Source organism: Corvus moneduloides, chromosome 18 (assembly GCF_009650955.1).
Source record: "Corvus moneduloides isolate bCorMon1 chromosome 18, bCorMon1.pri, whole genome shotgun sequence".
Taxonomy (NCBI): Eukaryota; Metazoa; Chordata; class Aves; order Passeriformes; family Corvidae; genus Corvus; species Corvus moneduloides.
In genome coordinates, this window is record NC_045493.1 from 823,239 (window position 1) to 842,007 (window position 18,769).

An 18,769-nucleotide genomic window follows, 5' to 3' on the forward strand; every position below is an offset into this window, starting at 1 on the left:
GTCCCAGTGGCCTGTCACAGCCCGGTGTCCTCCTCTCCATACATCAGCCACTTAACACTGAGTTGGGATCTCCCAGCCAGAAGGAGGGATTCCTCCATGGAATGACGTGGAGAAGTCATTCCCCTAGTCCAGCAGGAATGAGCAGCTTGATGCTGCAGCGTGGTGTGGTCCTGCCTGTGGGGTGAGGGTGCAGGGCTCTGCCTCAAGCCAGGCTTTGGAAGGATCAAACAAGCAGATCTCCCTCCACTGTGCTCCCAGGTGCCTTAGGAGTGGTTAAGGAATGGTCACACACCCCTGCAGACCTCTGGAAGCCCCCCCATGCCCGGCTGGCCAAGCAAACACTGCGTGTTCCATCAGCCCTGGGGATGGAAATGCGCACCCTCACGCTGCAGCGTGGCAACAGAATTCCCGTGCCAGAAAAGTGCCTGAGATTTCATCTAAATTTCACACCTAAATGTGCCAGGGAGCTGGGTTGAGTTTGAGAGGTGCTGTGGCAGCTGCAGTTCAGGTGCTGGCAGCTCCTGGGGACATTTGCCACTGCAAGAGGCTCCCTTGTCCCAAGGACAGGTCACTGCTGCTGCTTCACTCATGGAACCACAGAACAGCTGGGGTTGGAAGGGACCTCTTAAATGTCAGGTAGTCCATGGGCAGGGACACCTCCCACTGTCCCAGGCTGCTCCAAGCCCCAATGTCCAGCCTGGCCTTGGACACTGCCAGGGATCCAGGGGCAGCCACAGCTGCTCTGGGCACCCTGTGCCAGGGCCTGCCCACCCTCCCAGGGAACAATTCCTTCCCAATATCCCATCCAGCCCTACCCTCTGGCACTGGGAAGCCATTCCCTGTGTCCTGTCCCTCCAGCCCTTGTCCCCAGTCCCTCTCCAGCTCTCCTGGAGCCCCTTTAGGCCCTGGAAGGGGCTCTGAGCTCTCCCTGGAGTCTTCTCCTCTCCAGGTGAGCACCCCCAGCTCTCCCAGCCTGGCTCCAGAGCAGAGGGGCTCCAGCCCTTGGAGCAGCTCCTTGGCCTCCTCTGGACTCTCTCCAGCAGCTCCAGGTGCTTCCTGTGCTGGGCCCGAGGGCTGGGGCAGCTCTGCAGGTGGGGTCTCACCTGAGCGGGGCAGAGGGGCAGAATCCCCTCCCTTGGTCCCCCAGTCTGTGGGATCAGCCCAGGACATGCACAAAAAAGAGCAGAATTTGCCCCTGGTTTCTTTGTTGCCACCCTGATTTGCTGTCGCCAACCCCCAGAGCTGGCGCTGCCCCGTGTGGGTCTGACCAGGCTGTGCACAAGGGAAGAGGGTTTGGGCTGCTTTCCCCCAAATAACGTCTCAGCAGGAAAGTAGCAAGAGAGAGGCCATGGGTGGTGATGATGCCATGATGATTTTTTGCCTTTTCTTTTCTACCCCTTTTATATACCTTTTTACAGCTTTTTGTATTCTTAGTGGTTTTTAAGCCTACATTCTTAGACTTATTTTGTTAAGCTAGGAGACTAAACATCTTAGAAGCCTCGTAGCTAGGGATCAGAAAACCCCAGACCCCAAGGTCCTCTCCAGAACACATTCTGTAAACTAAGATAGAACCATCCAGGGGAAGGTTCCTTGGGGAGGGGGGGCTCACTCGAGCCTCTCACTGGGGAATCCTTGATAGATCTGCTAATTAGTAAGACCTATAATGACATACCCGGTCTATTGTGTGGGGGCTTTGTGGTGTGCATTTCAGTGCATTCCACCTGGACGTGTGCACCTAAGGGTCCTTAAAATAAATGCTGAGGTAAAAGCCCTTTTTCCCTTCTAACCGTGTTTGACTCTTGGTTTTAAGACCAGGAAAAGGCATCAGTGAAGCAGAACCAGCAGCATCACATCCTGGGAGGAAACATTTCTATTACTGCAGGCCGGGTTCCTACGGTATATCACCGTGTCCCGCAGCCATAGGGAGGAGGAGGAGAGAAGATCCAGCAGGCAGGAATTGTGCAGCAAGATTGATTTATTTAATTATTTTACAAACCTTTTATAGACTTTTTTTCTTCATAGTCTAATTGGACAAAGGATCAGCCACCCCTTGGGGGTGATTGGCTAAAATCCTAAAACATCCATTGTCAAAATATTTTTCTACTATACCATAAACAAGACTTTTCAAGGTTGCAGGTGGCTTGGGTGTTTACATAACTCTGCTACCTCTTCTGTGAGAGAGAAAAGTCTCTCACGGACTTAGAAAATAGCAAGAAAATCCTTGCTAGCAGCATTTTTGTATCTACACATTTCCATGAGTGGTAATGTAGGATTTGGACTCTGGAACTGAGGGGAGACTGGCTCTGAAAAAGTCCTTAAGGAAGGGAAGGCAGAGACAGAGGCACCAGAGGAAAAGGACAATTTGGAATTCCCAGCTTCACTCCAAAGTATTCCTGGTTTTCCTGTGAGAGGTCCCAGGCCTGATGCCCCACAAGAGGCTGGGAGGGGATTTGCTGGGCAGTTTTTGTGGAGCTTTGGGGTTGGGAGGTGGGAATACTGAGCAGGTTTGGGAACCAAGGCTGGCACCAAGCACATTTTGGGAAGTGATGTCTGGAGAGTTCCCGCTGGAAGCAGCAGGGTTTGTGCTCCCTGTCCTTGCTCCTGTCAGAAGCGGCACAAATGACTTCCCCAGGGAAAGGAGAGTTTCCTTCCACTTTGCCAGGGAAAAAGAGCAGGAGGACATGAGGAGATGGTTATTTCTGTCTTCAAATCCACAAAATTTACTCTTCTTTTTCCTTGACTTGCATCATATGAGAAATCCTGAAGAAAATAACTGTGAATATGCTGGGATGAGGCTTTTCCAGGTTGGAAGAGATGGGATATTCTGCTTGGAAATGCATATATTTCCTATGAGGTGACATTTGGGTGCCTGATGCTATTGCCCCTGCAGGTTTGAGCTTTCCAGTGGCATTTCTGTGATTCTGCTGTAATTTCTATTCCTAATTTGACCGATTTCTTCCTTTTTTCACTTGAGTTCATTCCTTTGACGAGATGATTCATATTTCCCCCACATCAGCAGTTGGTCCCTGGTCTCCCTTCCAAGGAGGGCGCTGAAGGAGGTGAATTAAACAAAGATGGGAAATGAAATGGAAAGAAATTCACTTAGTCCCATGAAATATTAACAGGCACTTACGGGAAGTGAGCCCTGCTGCTCTGGAAGGGCTCTGCTGGAGGGAGGGACCTGCAGGGTGGGAATTCTCTGTGCCCCAGGGGATTTGCAGGGCTTGGCTATGGGATGGTGATTGTCTTCAATCACGTTCATGGCTTGGTTCTCTTAATTAGGAAATGAGCTCCAGGGGCTGCTGAGCTCAGGGACAGCCTGACCCTGTGTGCTTGGTGTGGGAGAGGAAGGACAGGTGGCCTCACCACCAGGGCATGCTGGGGTGATGGGAATGCCCAGTCCTGCAGAAAAACAACTCCCATGGAAAGGAGAAAATGCTGTTCTTGCTCAAGGAAATCTTTTCTTTCCTCTGAAATGATCCTGAATGCTTAAACAACTTGTCTGTGGAGAGGGATGCCCAGCTGGGATGAGACCCCACCCACCAGGCTCATTTATGGACAATAATCCCACACGGATGGATGCTCAAGGCCCTTTCTAAGGACCTTGGGAGCATGGCCCTTTCTAAGGACCTAAGGGAGCATGGCCAGGACTTGCTGACAAGATCCTGGTTCTAATTCCTTATAAACCTGAAAACCACAGGATTCCCAGAGGCAGGGAAGGCCAGGGAAGGTTGGAAGCAGAAAGTTGGAAAGCCCCGGCGGTGAGGAGAGGCTGCTCAGCTTGGGATCAGTGCTGTGGAGAAGGAGGAGATGTTTTCCATGGAGGCATGGAAATCCAGAGACAAATACACGGGAAAGCACTGGAACAGGCTGCCCAGGGAGTCACCATCCCTGGGAGTGCTCCAGTGGCACCTGGGGATGTGGTTCAATGGTACTGGGTTGACACCTGGGCTTGGAAATCTTAGAGGGCTTTTCCAACCTTATTGATTCTACGATTCCATGAAATGCCAATAATTTCTGCTGCTAGATTTCCCAGGAATTTTTCTTAAGCACAGTTGTCTTCTTTTTTTTTTTTTCCTGATATTATTTTTAAAGGTCCTGCTGTCACAATTATTTATTGATGGCATCCCCTCAGTGCCAGCAAGCCCCAGGCCTGGACCGATGTCCTGGCGGATGAGATGTGCACAAACTCCCCCAGCCTCTGCTCATGGATCTGGATTATCATAATAAATTCAGATTTATGTCAGGCGCTTGATTTCTGTGGCGGAGAATATCCTGTCTATGGAATCAATGGACAGTTATTAAATGGATTAAGAACCAGGCAGCTTAAAGCCCTCCAAATGCGATTGTTGGTGGAGGCTCAGTGCAGAACAAGCTGCTTGCACAGGAGCTTTGCGGGATTCAGCTTCCACCCCGCTGTATTTCCCTCTTTTCATGAATGATCCGGAAAATATCTATAAATTACTGCCCCTAAAGTTGGCAGCTGGCTGAGATTTTGCCCTGATAAATAAAGCTGAAGGCAGGGCTCTAATGCAGAGCAACTGCTTGGGAGACTGGCGACTGGGAAACAACAGGAATCTGAGTCCAGCCAGATGCTTGGCCATCCGTCTGGGAACAGGGAATGGGGCATTCTGGCAGCCTGGGAGCCGCAGGGTCTAAAACTGATTTAAGACCACATTGGAGAACAGGTGGTTATGGACATTTAAGGCCCTGGAGTGGGGAAATGGATGGGCACGGGCGTGGGGGAAAAGGGGAGGCTGCAGCAGAAGAGGGAGCTTTTATCCAGCGGGAATGAGAAGCAGGAAGGGGCTGTCATCCCTCTGCCTGTAATGAGACCTTGAACTGAGGGCCTCGGGCGTGGAAATCTGGTGTGAATTCCTGGTGGAATTCTGTGGGATCTCAGGGTGGGTGTGAGGTGAGCTCAGCCCAGCACGGGGTCTCAAGCCCTGATGAGCTGCAGGATCCCTTCCCCACTGCTCCCTTCCCAATTTCCAGGAAAACAGGAAGTTGTATCATTAGCAGCCTGTTGAGTCCGTGTTTAGCTTGGCTTCACAGAGCTGCACATTGCAGAGGAATATGTTTATTTATAGAGTTATGTTCGGAGGAGTATATTTATTGATGGAGCTGTGGGTGTCGTGCTCCTCACCTGGGGAGCGTGGCTGAGTGAGCTGCACTCACCTGAGACACACACACTTATCAAACACCACTCCCAGCTTTATCTGGGAATGAAAGGACGAGCCAGGGATGTGTGCCAGGAGCCAGGAGAGATGCTGAGGGAAAAGGGGAAAGGAGGGAGAGGGGGATCATGGCCAGGCTGGAGGGGCTGGGTGTCCCAGGGGGAATGAGAAATGACCTGAGCCGTTGAAAGGAACATTGAGGTGGAGACCTCACAGATGGTTGCACAGCTCTGCTCCTCCACTGCTCCCCCCCTGCTCCAGGTGACAAACCTTGGGATGTCTGGAGAGCTCTGGTCCTCCAGGCACAGCAAGGGGAGCAACAAGTCGTGAGCAGGCCAGAGAACGTCATCTCCAGTCCCGCGTGTCTGCTCTCCCATGTTTTCATTTCCAGCTGTTCTTTGGGAACGTGGCTGTGTCCGAGCTTCGAGTTGGAATGTTTTCCCCCTCCCTGTCCTGCCTGAGCTGCCCAGGGCTGTTTGGTCACTCTGCATCCACACACACAACCAAGCTGAGGCCGTGGGGGATGTTTGGAACAACTTTCCCTTCCAGGCTCTTTCCTAAACTTCGTCCCTCACTCCACATGATGCAGATGCTGGGGCTGCGAGCAAAAACGGAGATAATGTTATTTTAGAGGCGAATGCTGCCTCGGGCAAGGGGGCTCTTCCAGAAGCTGTGGGGGCGGGATTTGCAGCTGGCAGGGGGTGCAGTCACAGATGGCTGGGGGGGAGCAGGTGTAAATCCCATCTGGAGCTTCACCTCTCCTCTCTCTGAGTCACTCACACACAGAGCAGCCACCAACGCCAGGCTTGGAGTTGCAGGAAACTCTCCTTCTTCCTAGGAGGGTTTTGAAGCATTCCTGAGGTACTCTGTGCTTCATGGGAGACCTAAATCATCTCGGGAACCTGAGTTTCCTTCCTCTGGACACCTGTTTGTCCCTGCTTTTTTACAGATATGGCACAGATAATCCTGACTTCTGGAGGAGCTGCTTGTGATTCACAATGAATATTTTGTCACTTCATTCTCCCCAGCGTGGGGATGGAATGGTGACAGGATCACACATGATCCTGCTCGTGCAGTGTGCTGGATGCATCCCATCTGGATAGGATGGGAACGAGGATTCAGACCGCTTAGGATGCCCTAGCACAGTACTGGAACCAGGCACGGCTTTGCTGCTCTGTTCTTAGGGAGCTGCTGGGTTTGGCTTTACTGGGCTGGGTGTGGGTTTGGCCATGGGACTCTTGGCAAAGGCAGCGTGACAGGGACAGATTTGGGGAAGGAATTGTTCCCTGGGAGGGTGGGCAGGCCCTGGCACAGGGTGCCCAGAGCAGCTGTGGCTGCCCCTGGATCCCTGGCAGTGTCCCAGGCCAGGCTGGACATTGGGGCTTGGAGCAGCCTGGGACAGTGGGAGGTGTCCCTGCCCATGGCAGGGGTGGCACTGGATGGGCTTTAAGGTCCCTTCCCATCCAAACCATCCCACAGTCCTGTGATAGCTGGGACAATACCGTGGCCATCGGTGGCTGTCACTTGGGACAATGCAGCTGTGACATTTCATATGACCCTGGGATGGTCTGGGTGGGAAGACACCTTGATGATGAACTCTTTCCAACCCATCTGGTTCTCCCAGGCTGTGAGGGAGGAGGCCTCCCTCTTCCTTGGCCCCTGAGCTCGGTGTGGCCAGGCCCAGCCTGGCAGGTGCCCGGCACAGCCCTGGGAGGTGGATCAGGATCACAGCAGCTACTCAGAGCTGCTGTCCAAGGTGAATTCAGGTGGATTTGGAGAGTCCAGCAAGTACGTGCAGGCTTTCAGGGATGTCCCCCTGTCCTGCAGCCCTCCTGCCCATTCTCTTCCCCTTTTTGTGCCCGTTTTCCCCAGGTGTGCCCCAAGCTCTCCAAAGGCACATTCCAGGCCATGTGCTTTCACCTTTCCTTTGGGCACTGGGCTGTTGCTGCCTCTCATCCAGCTCCCACAGCCTTGGATCCCTGCCTCTGGCACAGCCTGTCCCCTGCTCGGTGCATCTCCAGGAGATTTTGGCCTCTCCTCCTGCTGTCGCTGTGGAATTTGGTACCTGGCAAAGGATCAAGTCCAACTCACCTGCTCTGAGCCAAATCCCTGCAAATCCCACGTGCTCCACGGGGTCCAGAACCTGCTGGTGTGGTGCAGGGGCTTTGTGGTGTCACACGGGTGGAGAGGACACCAGCACAAGACTTTGCATTAGGTGTTGAGGAGAATGGGACGTGTCCATGGTTTTTCCAGCTGCAGATGTGATCAACATCCCAAAAAGGGCCACACTCCTGCATGCAGTGGGGGAACCAGTCCACCTCTGAGGAAGGAAAAGGGAACTGGGATTCTGGGTGGGCCAGCAGCACCTGGGACCTGCACTGTCTGCACAGAAAGGACCAGGGTTGGACTCTGTCAAGCCCAGGGCTGGAATAAACCCACCTAAGAGGCCTTTTGCACAGGAATTCCCCATGTTTTACTTTAAGCTCATCATCTTCTCCCTGTAAAAGGTCAGGAGCCTTCCCCTTCCAGATATGGCCCAAATGGAAAGAGAACAGGTGTCAACCATGCAGATTTGTTCCATATTACACGAGAAGAGCTGAAAATTCTGCTTGTGCTGATTGACGTGTCAGAGAGAGCCCCAGCAGCTGAGGGGCAGAGCACAGCATAGGCAGGAGCACTCACTAGAAAGAGGGCCAGTATATCCATAGGATTTTCCAATGCCTATCCATAGGAAACAGGGATAGCTAGGTCAGGTTTTTAGTGCTTAAGAACCTCAAAGATTATTCCTGATTTCATGAAAACCACTTCAAACACCATCTTTAACCTGTGTAGGATTGGCCAAGTCCTTATTTATTGTTCCCTGTGGTAGGAGAGGCACTAAAATGGAATTCCCAGAGCAGCTGTGGCTGCTCCTGGATCCCTGGCAGTGTCCAAGGCCAGGTTGGACATTGAGGCTTGGAGCAGCCTGGGACAGTGGGAGGTGTCCCTGCCCATGGCAGGGGTGGCACTGGATGGGCTTGAAGGTCCCTCCCAACCCAAACCATCCCATAATTCTGTGATCCCATGGCTGTTTCTGTGACCTCCTGCTGCAGCTTGGCTGAAGGCTCAGGAAGATGTCCCTGCTCACAGCCAGCTGACCTCTGAAGCTCTGGGCACTGTGAGCTGTGATAACATCTCTGCTTGAAGGGCAGTGCATGTTTGGGCATGGGAATTGTTGCATGAGGGGTTCATGGAGAGATTCCCAAGCCCAGCTGAGCTTTAATGGACCCTGGCAGCCAGCCCGGAGCCACCCTGAACAAACACAGAGAGGGGCTGGGAATGAGCTGCTGCCACTCACCAGAGGGACCCGGGGACTCCGGGGAGGGATCTTTGCAACGCTCAGCCTGGGGCCTGCAGTGGCAGAAGAGTGCAGGACTACGGGACAGAGCAGAACATCTGAACTTCTACAAAAGTCCATCTGAACCCCTGCAATTGTCCAGCTACATCTGTGCAATGGCCCAGCTGAAACCTCTGCAATTGCCCACCTGAACCTCTGCAAAAGTCCATCTAAAATGCTGCAAAAGTCCTTTTGAACGTCTGGAATTGTCCATCTGAACCTCTGGAACGGTCCATGTAAACATCTGCAAAATTCCATCTGAAACTCTGCAAAGTTCATCTGAAGCTCTGGAATTGTCCATCTAAATCTCTGCAAAAGTCCATCTAAAACACTTCAAAAGTCCTTTTGAACCTCTGGAGTGGTCCATCTGAACTTCTGCACAAGTCCACCTAAATTTCTGCAAAATTCCGTCTAAATCTCTGCCCAATTCCATCCGCACCTCTGCGATGGCCCACGCTGCCCTGCTATCCCAAGTATCGCCCTCCCACCCCTGCAGCGAAGAGGAAAAGCTGTGAAGAACAGCAAAAACATCTGGAGCAGCATTCCCACAAGGACCTAGGGCCTGGAAGAATCCTGAAGAGGGGAAAGAAGGTTTTATGGCTGTTAGGGAGCCAGGGAAGCTCTGCCTCATTGTGTGCCCAGGGCTTGGAGAAGCTGCCTGGGAAACGCTCTCACTATTTAGAGTTGCATTCCCACCTCTGTCTGCTGCTGGATCCCATCTCAGCCCAGCCCAGATGTCCCTGGCCTGTCTCCCTGCAGCTCTTCTCACCTCCTTTTATTGGAATCAGGACTTTTCCCATTCCCTGGCCTCTCAGGGCACTCCTGGGCTGTAATAATTGATAATTGTTATTGTTAACCGGGGACCTGATGACTCCTGGGGTTAAATCCCTTGATATTTCCCCTCGGAAGGGCTCTGGTGACCTTTTCTCTGCAAGGCTCTCACACCTCGGTGCCTTGCAGCAGGCCTTGGGAATCCAGCAGGATGAAAACCTTCTGGCTACAGAAGAAACTTTAATTTTTCTGCTCCTTGTCGAGTTCTCATTCAAATGGGCTGAAATACAACCTGTTCACTCTCCCCTTCTCCTTCCTCTCCGTGCTGCTGCCGAGAGAAATGCTGGCAAAGCACCAAAAGCGTAACCCCGCCTAAATGTTCTTAGGCTAAATCCAGGCTGCCGCCAAAATTTTGGGAGCGAGGGATGGGGAGCCCCACAAGTCGGAGGTGCTTTGGAACACCCCAGGAAAGGATGGAGCCGTCCCAGGGAAGGTTTGTGCTGCCCTGAGCTCCTGGGATGAGCTGTGGAGCTCAGCCCCGAGCGATGCTGAAGAATCAGCATTCAAACCCCCCTGGAGGTTTGGGAGGATGGAGTGGAAGAATTGCACAAGATATAACTCGTTTTTACCTTCTTCCCTTCAAAATATCCCTGCAATATTAAGTCCAAAAATCACATTAAGGGAGTGTGATTTAAGAGGAAAAGATGAACACCCCGGAGTGAGGAAATGGCACAGCCATTGCCTGCCTCCCTGCCGGGATGCATTACGGAAATGACCTTTCAGCCCTGGCCACAGCTGAGAATTTTCCTGCTCAAATCCTGTCCAGGGCACAGCCTGGATGTTCCAGCAGGGCTGTGCTGCCAAAGGCAAGGAAGAGCACCACAGTCCCAAAGGTTAATGGGTCTGGATGCAGTCCCAGAGGATGTGGGACCAGGGACAGGTGCCTAAATTGCTGCTCCTACTGGCGCTCATATCCCAGCAGCTCCAGGCAGGGCTGGTGCAGGTCTCACATGGGAGCTGTGCCCAACCTGCCTGCACCATTCCTGCTGCCTCAGGCCCCCAACGGTGTCCAAAAGGGAATTAGCTCCCTTTTTTTAGGCCGCTGGGAATCATCACTGGTGTTTTGGTGTGAGTTGGGGCTTGAGCTCCAGCCCCTGGACAGGGTGCATCCCCAGCAGAGCCTGGGGAGTGGTTCAGAACTCCAGAGCTCGCTCATCCCAGTGACCCCACTGACTGTCCCACCTCAGAGGGGTGTCTGACACCCCAACACCCCCACGGAGATGCAGAGGTGTCCCAGGATCTGCCTCAGCCCCAAAATGTTGTGCTGCAGCTGCCTGAGGGCGGCACGGACCTGCTCTGTCCCTGCCGCAGGGCCTCAGTGCCCCGGAGCTGTGACTCTGGTGCCTGTCCCCGGTGTTTTATGGTGCCAAAGCTTCACCCCGTCCTCTCCTCCCAGCTGGAGCCACTCCAGCTGCATCATCGTGCTCCATCCTTCCTCTCCGCAGCAGAAGGGAGGGAAACTCCAGACTACTCCGAACCAGTTGTCCTTCCTCATTGACCTCTCGGTTCACCTTCACTTGAAATGCATCAAAGCGCTGCCCCCTTCCCTGCGGCACAGGCACAGCCCCACCTTTGGCCGCAGGACAAAGTGGGAGGCACCGGGAGCAGCCAAGTGCGCAATTTCAAATGATGCCCACGGAATTTCAAACGATGCCCACTCCGAGCCGGAAATTCGGCAGCTCCAGTGTGTCCCTACTATAAACAAAGGCAAAACGCTGTGTGCATCAGCAAAAGGCTTCGTATTGTGAAGTACTCCCTTTATGTCCGAGCAGGAGAGAACTCAGATGGTTATTGACTCTCCACTGCAGGAAAGCCACATTAGAATATCTCCGAATCAATCGAGGCGCGAGCAGAGCAGCAGGGAGAGGCCGTGGCTCTGCAAACGGCACCAAATTGCTGCTCACTTTGGCCTCCTGGAAAAAGTTTGCAAAGCATCTGTTGGAGGTCTCTGGAGCCTTTTCTTTCTAATTGCCACGTTTGACAAGGCGATGGCCCGGGGGAGCGGCGGAGAGGCAGATAATGGACCCACTTTAATTGCTTCCAGTTCCATGAGTCAGAACACTCGGGGATGGCAAAGGAGAAGCACTGCAGCTTCACTGAAGGAGCTTTCTGGCTTTTAAGAAAGCTCTGGAGGAACAAATGCTGAACTCAAAGCCAAAGTCTTGGAGGGACTGAAGGTTCCAGGTTCTGGAATTTCTTTCATCTTTTGCTTTTGACAGGAACTCTCGAGTTAAGTTTTAATCATGTTCTGCAAGAGGGAGGGATGGTTTCTCGGCTAAGAGAGGAGCGGATGGGTGTCATTCCAAGAGGCTTTTCATCAGGGATGGGCACTGAGAGGGGTCCTGAGGTGGAAGAGTCCAGCTGGAGGTGCAGGATCCAGCATCCAGTGGTGGTGGGAGCTCACTGCACATACAGAACTCGGCATGGGTTTATCTGGACGGTGAGGGGAGGATGCTGTTCCTCCCTGGGAGCTGAGCGTGGCATGTTCTGGGAATGGGCAGACAGGGAACATTCTGACCTCCCTCCTCCCTGTAACACCCGTGAATCACAGAATCCTGGAATGGTTTGGGTTGGGAAGGACCTTTAAGCTCATCTCGTTCCACCCCCTGACTCCTTCCACTGTCCCAGGTTGCCCCAAGCCCTGTCCAACCTGGCCTTGAACATCTCCTGCACTTCTGGCCTAAGGGCAGGGGGTGTTTTTCCTGGAAAAGGAAGGACCCCATGGCCAGAGCTGAACCCAGTGCTCCAGGAAAACAAACAAATCAAAATATCCCAGTGCAAAGTCTGGGTGGCTCATGGCACTTGGTGGCCACTGGGGTCTGGGACATGCTGGAGCAGGCACAGCTGCTGGTTGGACACCAGGCACTGGAGGAGGATTTTGGAGGAGCAGGGAAAGCCACGGCAGGGTCCCTGGGGTCTCTGTCACAGCACACCCAGCCTGGCTGGGGATGAAAGTGTCACCTTGGCTTCCCACGGCTTCATCCACTCCTGCCCGTCCCTCTGGCCCTGCCCTGGCTGGGACTGACAGCGGCTGGGCTTTGTCGTGGATCAGTCAGAACACGGCTGAGCTGCACGGCGGGAAAGTCACTGGAAAAAGGCTTTGGGGAATGATTGACAGGAACTGTCTCGGTGGAAGGAGCTAATCCGAGCAGCTCATGAACACCAGGTCCCTAATTAAAGCACATAGCCTGGCCCGGCTGTAATTAATTTCCCCGTGCTGCTGGCTGGCAGCGCTCTCAGTGGCACTGACTCACCGCTGCTGGCAGCCTCCGGGGCACCGGAGCGGGACACGGGGAGCCGAGGCTCGGAGCGGAGCAGGATGTGCCCCTTCCCTGCTGCTCCTCTGTGCCGGCCAGGAGCCGCAGTGCTCCGGCTCTGGGCACACCCAGGAGCTGGGACAGGACCCTGCTGCCGGCCCGGGAGCTTCCCATGGGAAGAGAGATCCTGTGGATCACCCGTGCGCGCTCAGCTGCCAGGATGGGTGGCACCGGGCAGGGTGATGCTCATGGCTCATCCTCTGCCAGCTGCCTCCTGTCCTCTCCTCTCTCCCCGTGTATACATGGATTTACATGGATTTCTCGTGTCCTTGGCTGGAGCTGGGACAGGGATGGCATCACTGCGGTTCCTCTTTGCACTCCCACCGCTGTTTCCATGTATTCCTAAGGCCTGTGGGATGCACCCGGGCTGTGGCTGGATTTGCCCCAGGCCATGGCAGGGAGGAGCAGCTGGGGACAGCTGGGGACAGTGTCCCAGTCCGAGCTGTTTTGCTGGAGTGGGAGGTGTTGCATAATGAGGTGACTCCCACTGCTCCGATGTCACCCCATCCCCATCACCCCAGTCACGGAGCTGAAGAGAGAGGCTCCAGAAAGTCCCATTTCCCTGCCCACGGGGTTTCATTATCAGCTGCAGAGGGATGGCCGGAGAGTCGCCAGCACTGTTTTAATTTCCCAGGAGGCTGCTCTTGGTGTGCCACGGCTCCGGCGGGGAACTTCAGCTGTCTCGTGTTACTGTGCTTCCTGCAATGGGACGTGACACGTCAAAACATGACAAGGCAGCCAAAATGTGTCACAACACTGCGCTCAAACTCTGCCTTGCAGGGCGGCTCAGCAGCTGATAACATCAGGCCCCAATTATCTCTGCATGCTGAGCTGGGGTTTTTATCCCTCGTGGAATATGATATATGGGAGCCTCCTGCCTGTATGGGACTGTTGGATCACACCAGCTTTATTAACTGCACACGGGGAATCGTTTTGACCAGGCCGACACCCACACCTGGGATCCCGGCCTGTTCTTGCAGGAAAGAGACTTTCCCACCTCAGCTTTTCCAATTGTTATTCCTGCAGTAAACATTTGGCGAGGTTTCCGTGTGATTTAATCTGTTATTGTTGGTGTTTGATGTGGTTTCATTGGCCACATGAGCACCTGCCAGGCTCTAAGGGAGGAGCAGGTTTTGCCTTTGGGTTCCCCCTCGGGAATTTGCAAGGCTGGATGCAGCTCCAGTCTCCCCAGTTCATCCCATTCTGCACTGCTGGGCTCTCCTGTCTGGCTTTTTGAACTCTTCTTTTCCACCTTTCTTCGTAATGAGGCATCAACATCCCTGAACGAAGTTTTGAGTGGTTCAGAGGAGGAAAAACCCTCCCACAAGAGAGGCAAAACCCTCCCACAAGAGAGGCAAAGCTACTCTTGTCCCCGGGCTGGAGACTCCCAGCCACGGGGAGGCCACGTCCCTTTGCCAGAGGTGCTGTGAGGAGCTGGGAAGGGGACACGGTGTCCCTGCTCACACGTGGCATTCCCAAATGGAGCCCCCCGCTTCTCCGGCTGCTGCCCATTCATTTCAGCTCCCTTTCGGAGGAATCAGACTAATTACTGACTGCTAATTGCTGGGAAAGCACTGCTGGCACTGCTTCCCTTCCCCACCGGGAGCAGGGAACAGCCTGGCTCTCCTCAGGTGTCTCCGCAGGAGCTTCAGGGACCCTCGAGGTCCCTTTGGAGAAGAAAGAGCAGCAGCTGCTGCTCTGTCCATCCCTTCCCTCCCTCCAGGCTCATTCCCAGCTCCCCAGCTGGGGAATTTGGTGAACCAAAATGCTTCCTTGTGATTCCAGTGCAGCCCAGCTCCTGGGGAAGCAGGTGGGCATCACCAGGAAAAATTGTTCCTCTCAGGAGTTTTCCAGCCCCATGGGGCTGCCTGCATGCTTGGGACACATGGAATCTGTTCCTGCCTGGCACACTTGGGGGGGATCCCTGAATGAAGCCTGCCATGTGCCTTTCTCCTACAACAGCACCGTGGAAGATCCTGCTGTTTCCTCCTCTTCCTCCATGGCTGCACAGGTTCAAAGAAAAAACAAATGGGGAGAGAGGAAGCAGGAATATGTGTCTGAAAGTTTGAGCAGGAGAAGGAAAGGATCCTCTTGGCCCTGAGACTTCTCCAGGCAGGTCTGACCTGAAAGTTATTCTGGGAATGTCTCACAGTTATTTCTCCCAGGAAGATCAAATCCGTCCAAAATTATTTGTGGAAAGCCACAGTTCTGTTTTGAGAGCAGTGTGGGGACACCTGCTTGTTTGGAAGAGTTGTTCTGTGACCTTGCAAAGCGAGGAGCTGGTGGCAGTGCTGGGATGGGATTTGGAGTTTCCTGGTCCATCCAGGTGCTTTTCCAGGGGCTGAGCTGTGCCAGGTGTGCCCATGGCAGAGGGAAATGCCCTAAAATTCAGTCCCTTTGCTCAGGTAAGATCTTGGGAATAGGGCTGGTGTTGGATGTGCAAATCCAAGTGCTGATCCCTCTCTTTCATGTCCCGAGGGTGCAGGGCAGAGGAGACACTCAGACTCCATCTCTACAAGTGTACATTGATTTAAGCTTTTGAGTTGAGTGGTAGGATCCCATTTTTAATCCTACCTTTTAATCGCTGGCTGCCCTGGCATCTGGTTGTGGTTGGTGGTGCCGCACTCAGAGGGGGATTGCAGGCTCCTCTGCAAGGAGAAGCTCTCTCCATGACCCTGCCTAATTCCCACCCTTTTCTTGTCATTCCTCAGGAAGCAAACTGCTGATTTTGGTGCTTTGCTTGAACATCCCATCAGAAGTGGAGTCCTGCCCCGGGGCGTGTGTATGCTACAGTGAACCCAAGATCACCATCAGCTGCCAGCAGCAGGGGCTGACAGCGATCCCCACGGAGATCCCCATCCAGAGCCAGCGCATCTTCCTGCACAACAACCGGATCACCCTGGTGAGGGCCACCAGCTTCACCTCCTGCCGCAACATGACCATCCTGTGGATCCACTCCAACAACATCAGCCTCATCGAGCCTGGGGCCTTCTACGGGCTCACCAAACTGGAGGAGTTGGACCTCAGCGACAACACAAACCTGAAATCCATCAACCCCGTCACCTTCCGGGGGCTCGTGCACCTCCACACCCTGCACCTGGACCGCTGCGGGCTCCTGGAGCTCTCCACGGGGCTTTTCCGAGGGTTGTTCTCCTTGCAGTACCTTTACCTTCAGGATAATAACCTCCAGATCCTGCTGGACGACACCTTCATCGACCTGGCGAACCTCACGTACCTGTTCTTGCACGGGAACAAAATCAAGAGCTTGTCGGAGAACGTCTTCCGCGGGCTGATCAACCTCGACCGGCTGCTGCTGCACCAGAACAGGGTGAGCCTGGTGCACCGGCGCGCCTTCCACGACCTGGGGAAGGTGATGACCTTGTACCTGTTCAACAACAACCTGACCGTGCTCACGGGGGACACCATGGCCCCCCTGGTGTCCCTGCAGTACCTGCGCCTCAATGGCAACCAGTGGATCTGTGACTGCCAGGCCCGCTCGCTCTGGAATTGGTTTAAGCAGTTCAAGGGCTCCTCCTCGGAGCTGGAGTGCCACCTGCCCCCTCGCCTGGCAGGGCGGGACCTCAAGCGGCTGCAGAGCTCCGACCTGGACGGCTGCGTGGACTCCTTCAACCAGATCCGCACCAGCGTTTTTAGCACCAAAACCAGGTCGGGGAAACTCCCGACGGGGCTCCCCCCGCTGGGCTCCCACGACGGTTCCTCCAAGTGCTGCCAGCCTGAGATGGACAAGTCTTTTATTTACGAAGCTAAAGGCAAGGCAGGGCCCTCCTCCCACAGCAGCCGCTCGTCCAACAACCACCTCAAGGAGAAGGAGAACATGTCCAGGCCCAAGTACATGGAGACGGACCCTTCCAAAAACGGCAGCAACAAGCAGATAAACGATTCCCCCTTTGGGACCTTCCCCAGCATTGTAGACCCTCCTTTGACCAAGTTGAGACCCGAATTTCTAGAGCCCATTGAACCTTCCACAGTCCCAACAAAAAAGAGGCAGGGCTGCTCTAAAAAGAACAGATCAAAGGCCCAGTGCCGCCTCACCCAGCAGGGGAACAGCTCCACGTTACAGCTCAGCCTAAGCCTTTTGATCCCCCCCTTGCTGTGGAGCTTACTGTTGTTCTGCTAAAATTAACTCTTTTCCTGGGTTGATGACACTTTAATACTCGACTTTTGCTGACCTCCATAAATGTTGCAAACAAAAGCAGGACTCCCATCCACCCTGAGAAAGCTTTGTTACACAAAACTTAACTGGATGCCTTTATTAAAACAAACAAACAAACAAACAAACAAAACAAAAAGACAAATACTGAGATGTACATAATTTATTTGTCCTGAAACCTGTGAATTATACCTTTGGTCTTCGGAACTGCACTTGCCCACAAAGCAGCTTTTGCTACAGCAGATGGTAAAGAAATATGGTTTATTTACAGGAAAAAAAAAAAAGTGTAAGAAATGCTCTGAAAAGAATGTCCAAAATCTGTTTGTAACTCACCATCACACTGAACAATGTTGCAGGTTCCCATTTGCAGAGGTAATGGATTTTATGCTGTTTTAATCCTATGTTGATGACTCTTGCAGTTTTTCCATCTCCATTCCATCCTTCCATGTTTACGGGCAGCATTTGTTAAAGAATGCTGCCTGCCCCTCCACAAGATTGCAGTATATATAGATATGCATTTTATTTTACTTGTGTACAAGTATACAAAAAACCTATAAAATAAAGATTTCTTTTTCCTAAGTGCTTGTCATCTGCGAGGGGTGAAGGACTCGGAGCAGCTCAAAAGCTGAAAATTTAAAGGGATGTGAAGTGTGATCTGAGCATTTAACACCACAGTGATAAATAAGGCATTTTTGGATGGTTATGCAACCTTTAACTGGTGCCAGCAAAGGGTTTGGTCGTGTGAAACATGCCCTGCTCATGCTCCTGTTTCTCTTCAAACTGTCCCACCTTCTCCTGGCATCATTCAGATTCCAGGATGCTCAGAAGAGCAGGAAATATTGGCCCAGCCCCTCAGAGCTGGGGTAGAGGAATGTCAGCAACAATCCCAAGATTTGGGCAGGGCCATTTTTCTCCTGCTCTGCACAGATGGGCTCAGCTCTGTGGTAGATCCCGAGTGGAGCAGCACTGGGATTTAGGAAATGGGGAGGTATCTCCTCAAAAACACAGCTCCCAGCCTGGCAGCTCAGGTGTCCATCCTTGGGGTCACCATGCCAGTGGCTTCATCTCCAGGGTCACCTTGGGATGCTGAAAGAATAAACCATTGCTGTCCACATACAGTGGATGCCACCCCATAGGACCCAGTGGGCCATAAAGTGGACATGGCTGTGTCCTCCTGGCACTGCAGCCACCTCCTGGGCCAGGCTAGGAAGGGCTGGGCACAGAGCTTATCAGGAGGCTGCTTCTCCTCATCAAACCACAGAGATTCTCCTGTGCCCCTCTGTCCTGCTGGGGTTTGGAGCTCCGTGCAGGCAGGAGCAGCCTGTCACATGCAGCTGGAATGGGATGGAGGCCAGAGAAGGGCAGTGCCACAGTCCCAAGGGAACGTGCACTCCAGGATTATGTGTGGAAGTCAGACTGGGGGGGCTCCAGGCTGCACCATCCCTTGGGGTTCCCAGCACTGGGGCTGGTGCTGAGCTTCCCAGATGGAGTGAGGCCCTGGCAGCCAGGAGTGATGGGCATCAGCAGGGCTGTGGCTTACTCCAGCCTTGTCCTGGGCCTGATGGCTCATGAGGAGGGAGCAGAGACCATGGGAAGATGCTTGGATGGCCGATGTTCCCCCCGGGATGCTGCAGGGCAGCGTGGCAGGGGCTGTGCCCCACTCTGGGGTGCTGCTGGCTCTTCCCACCTCTGCCGCAGCCAGTTCCCACCTCGGTGAGTGACAGGGAGTGCCCAAAGCGCTGCATTCGTGATCTGTCTCCAAATCCCCGCCTGGAGCTGCCAAAAAGGTGTGGCACAGAGCCCCAGGAGTGAACATCTTCCTCCTGTCACCGAGATGGGGACAGGTCTGTCCGTCCCAGCTAGGCAGGAGCTGCTGTGCAGAACAGCCCTGGGATCC

At 53.6% G+C, this 18,769-nt stretch overlaps 1 protein-coding gene across 1 annotated transcript in view; it reads left to right on the plus strand.

The window, feature by feature from the left end:
* RTN4R (reticulon 4 receptor) overlaps nucleotides 1–17,451 on the plus strand; it is an 81,536-nt gene extending 64,085 nt beyond the window's left edge. The window contains exon 2 of the mRNA XM_032127968.1: nucleotides 15,413–17,451. Within this exon, the coding sequence (XP_031983859.1) occupies nucleotides 15,413–16,839 (1,427 nt within the window). The 3' untranslated portion in view covers nucleotides 16,840–17,451. The remainder of the gene's footprint in view (nucleotides 1–15,412) is intronic.
* The last annotated feature ends 1,318 nt before the right edge of the window (nucleotides 17,452–18,769 follow it).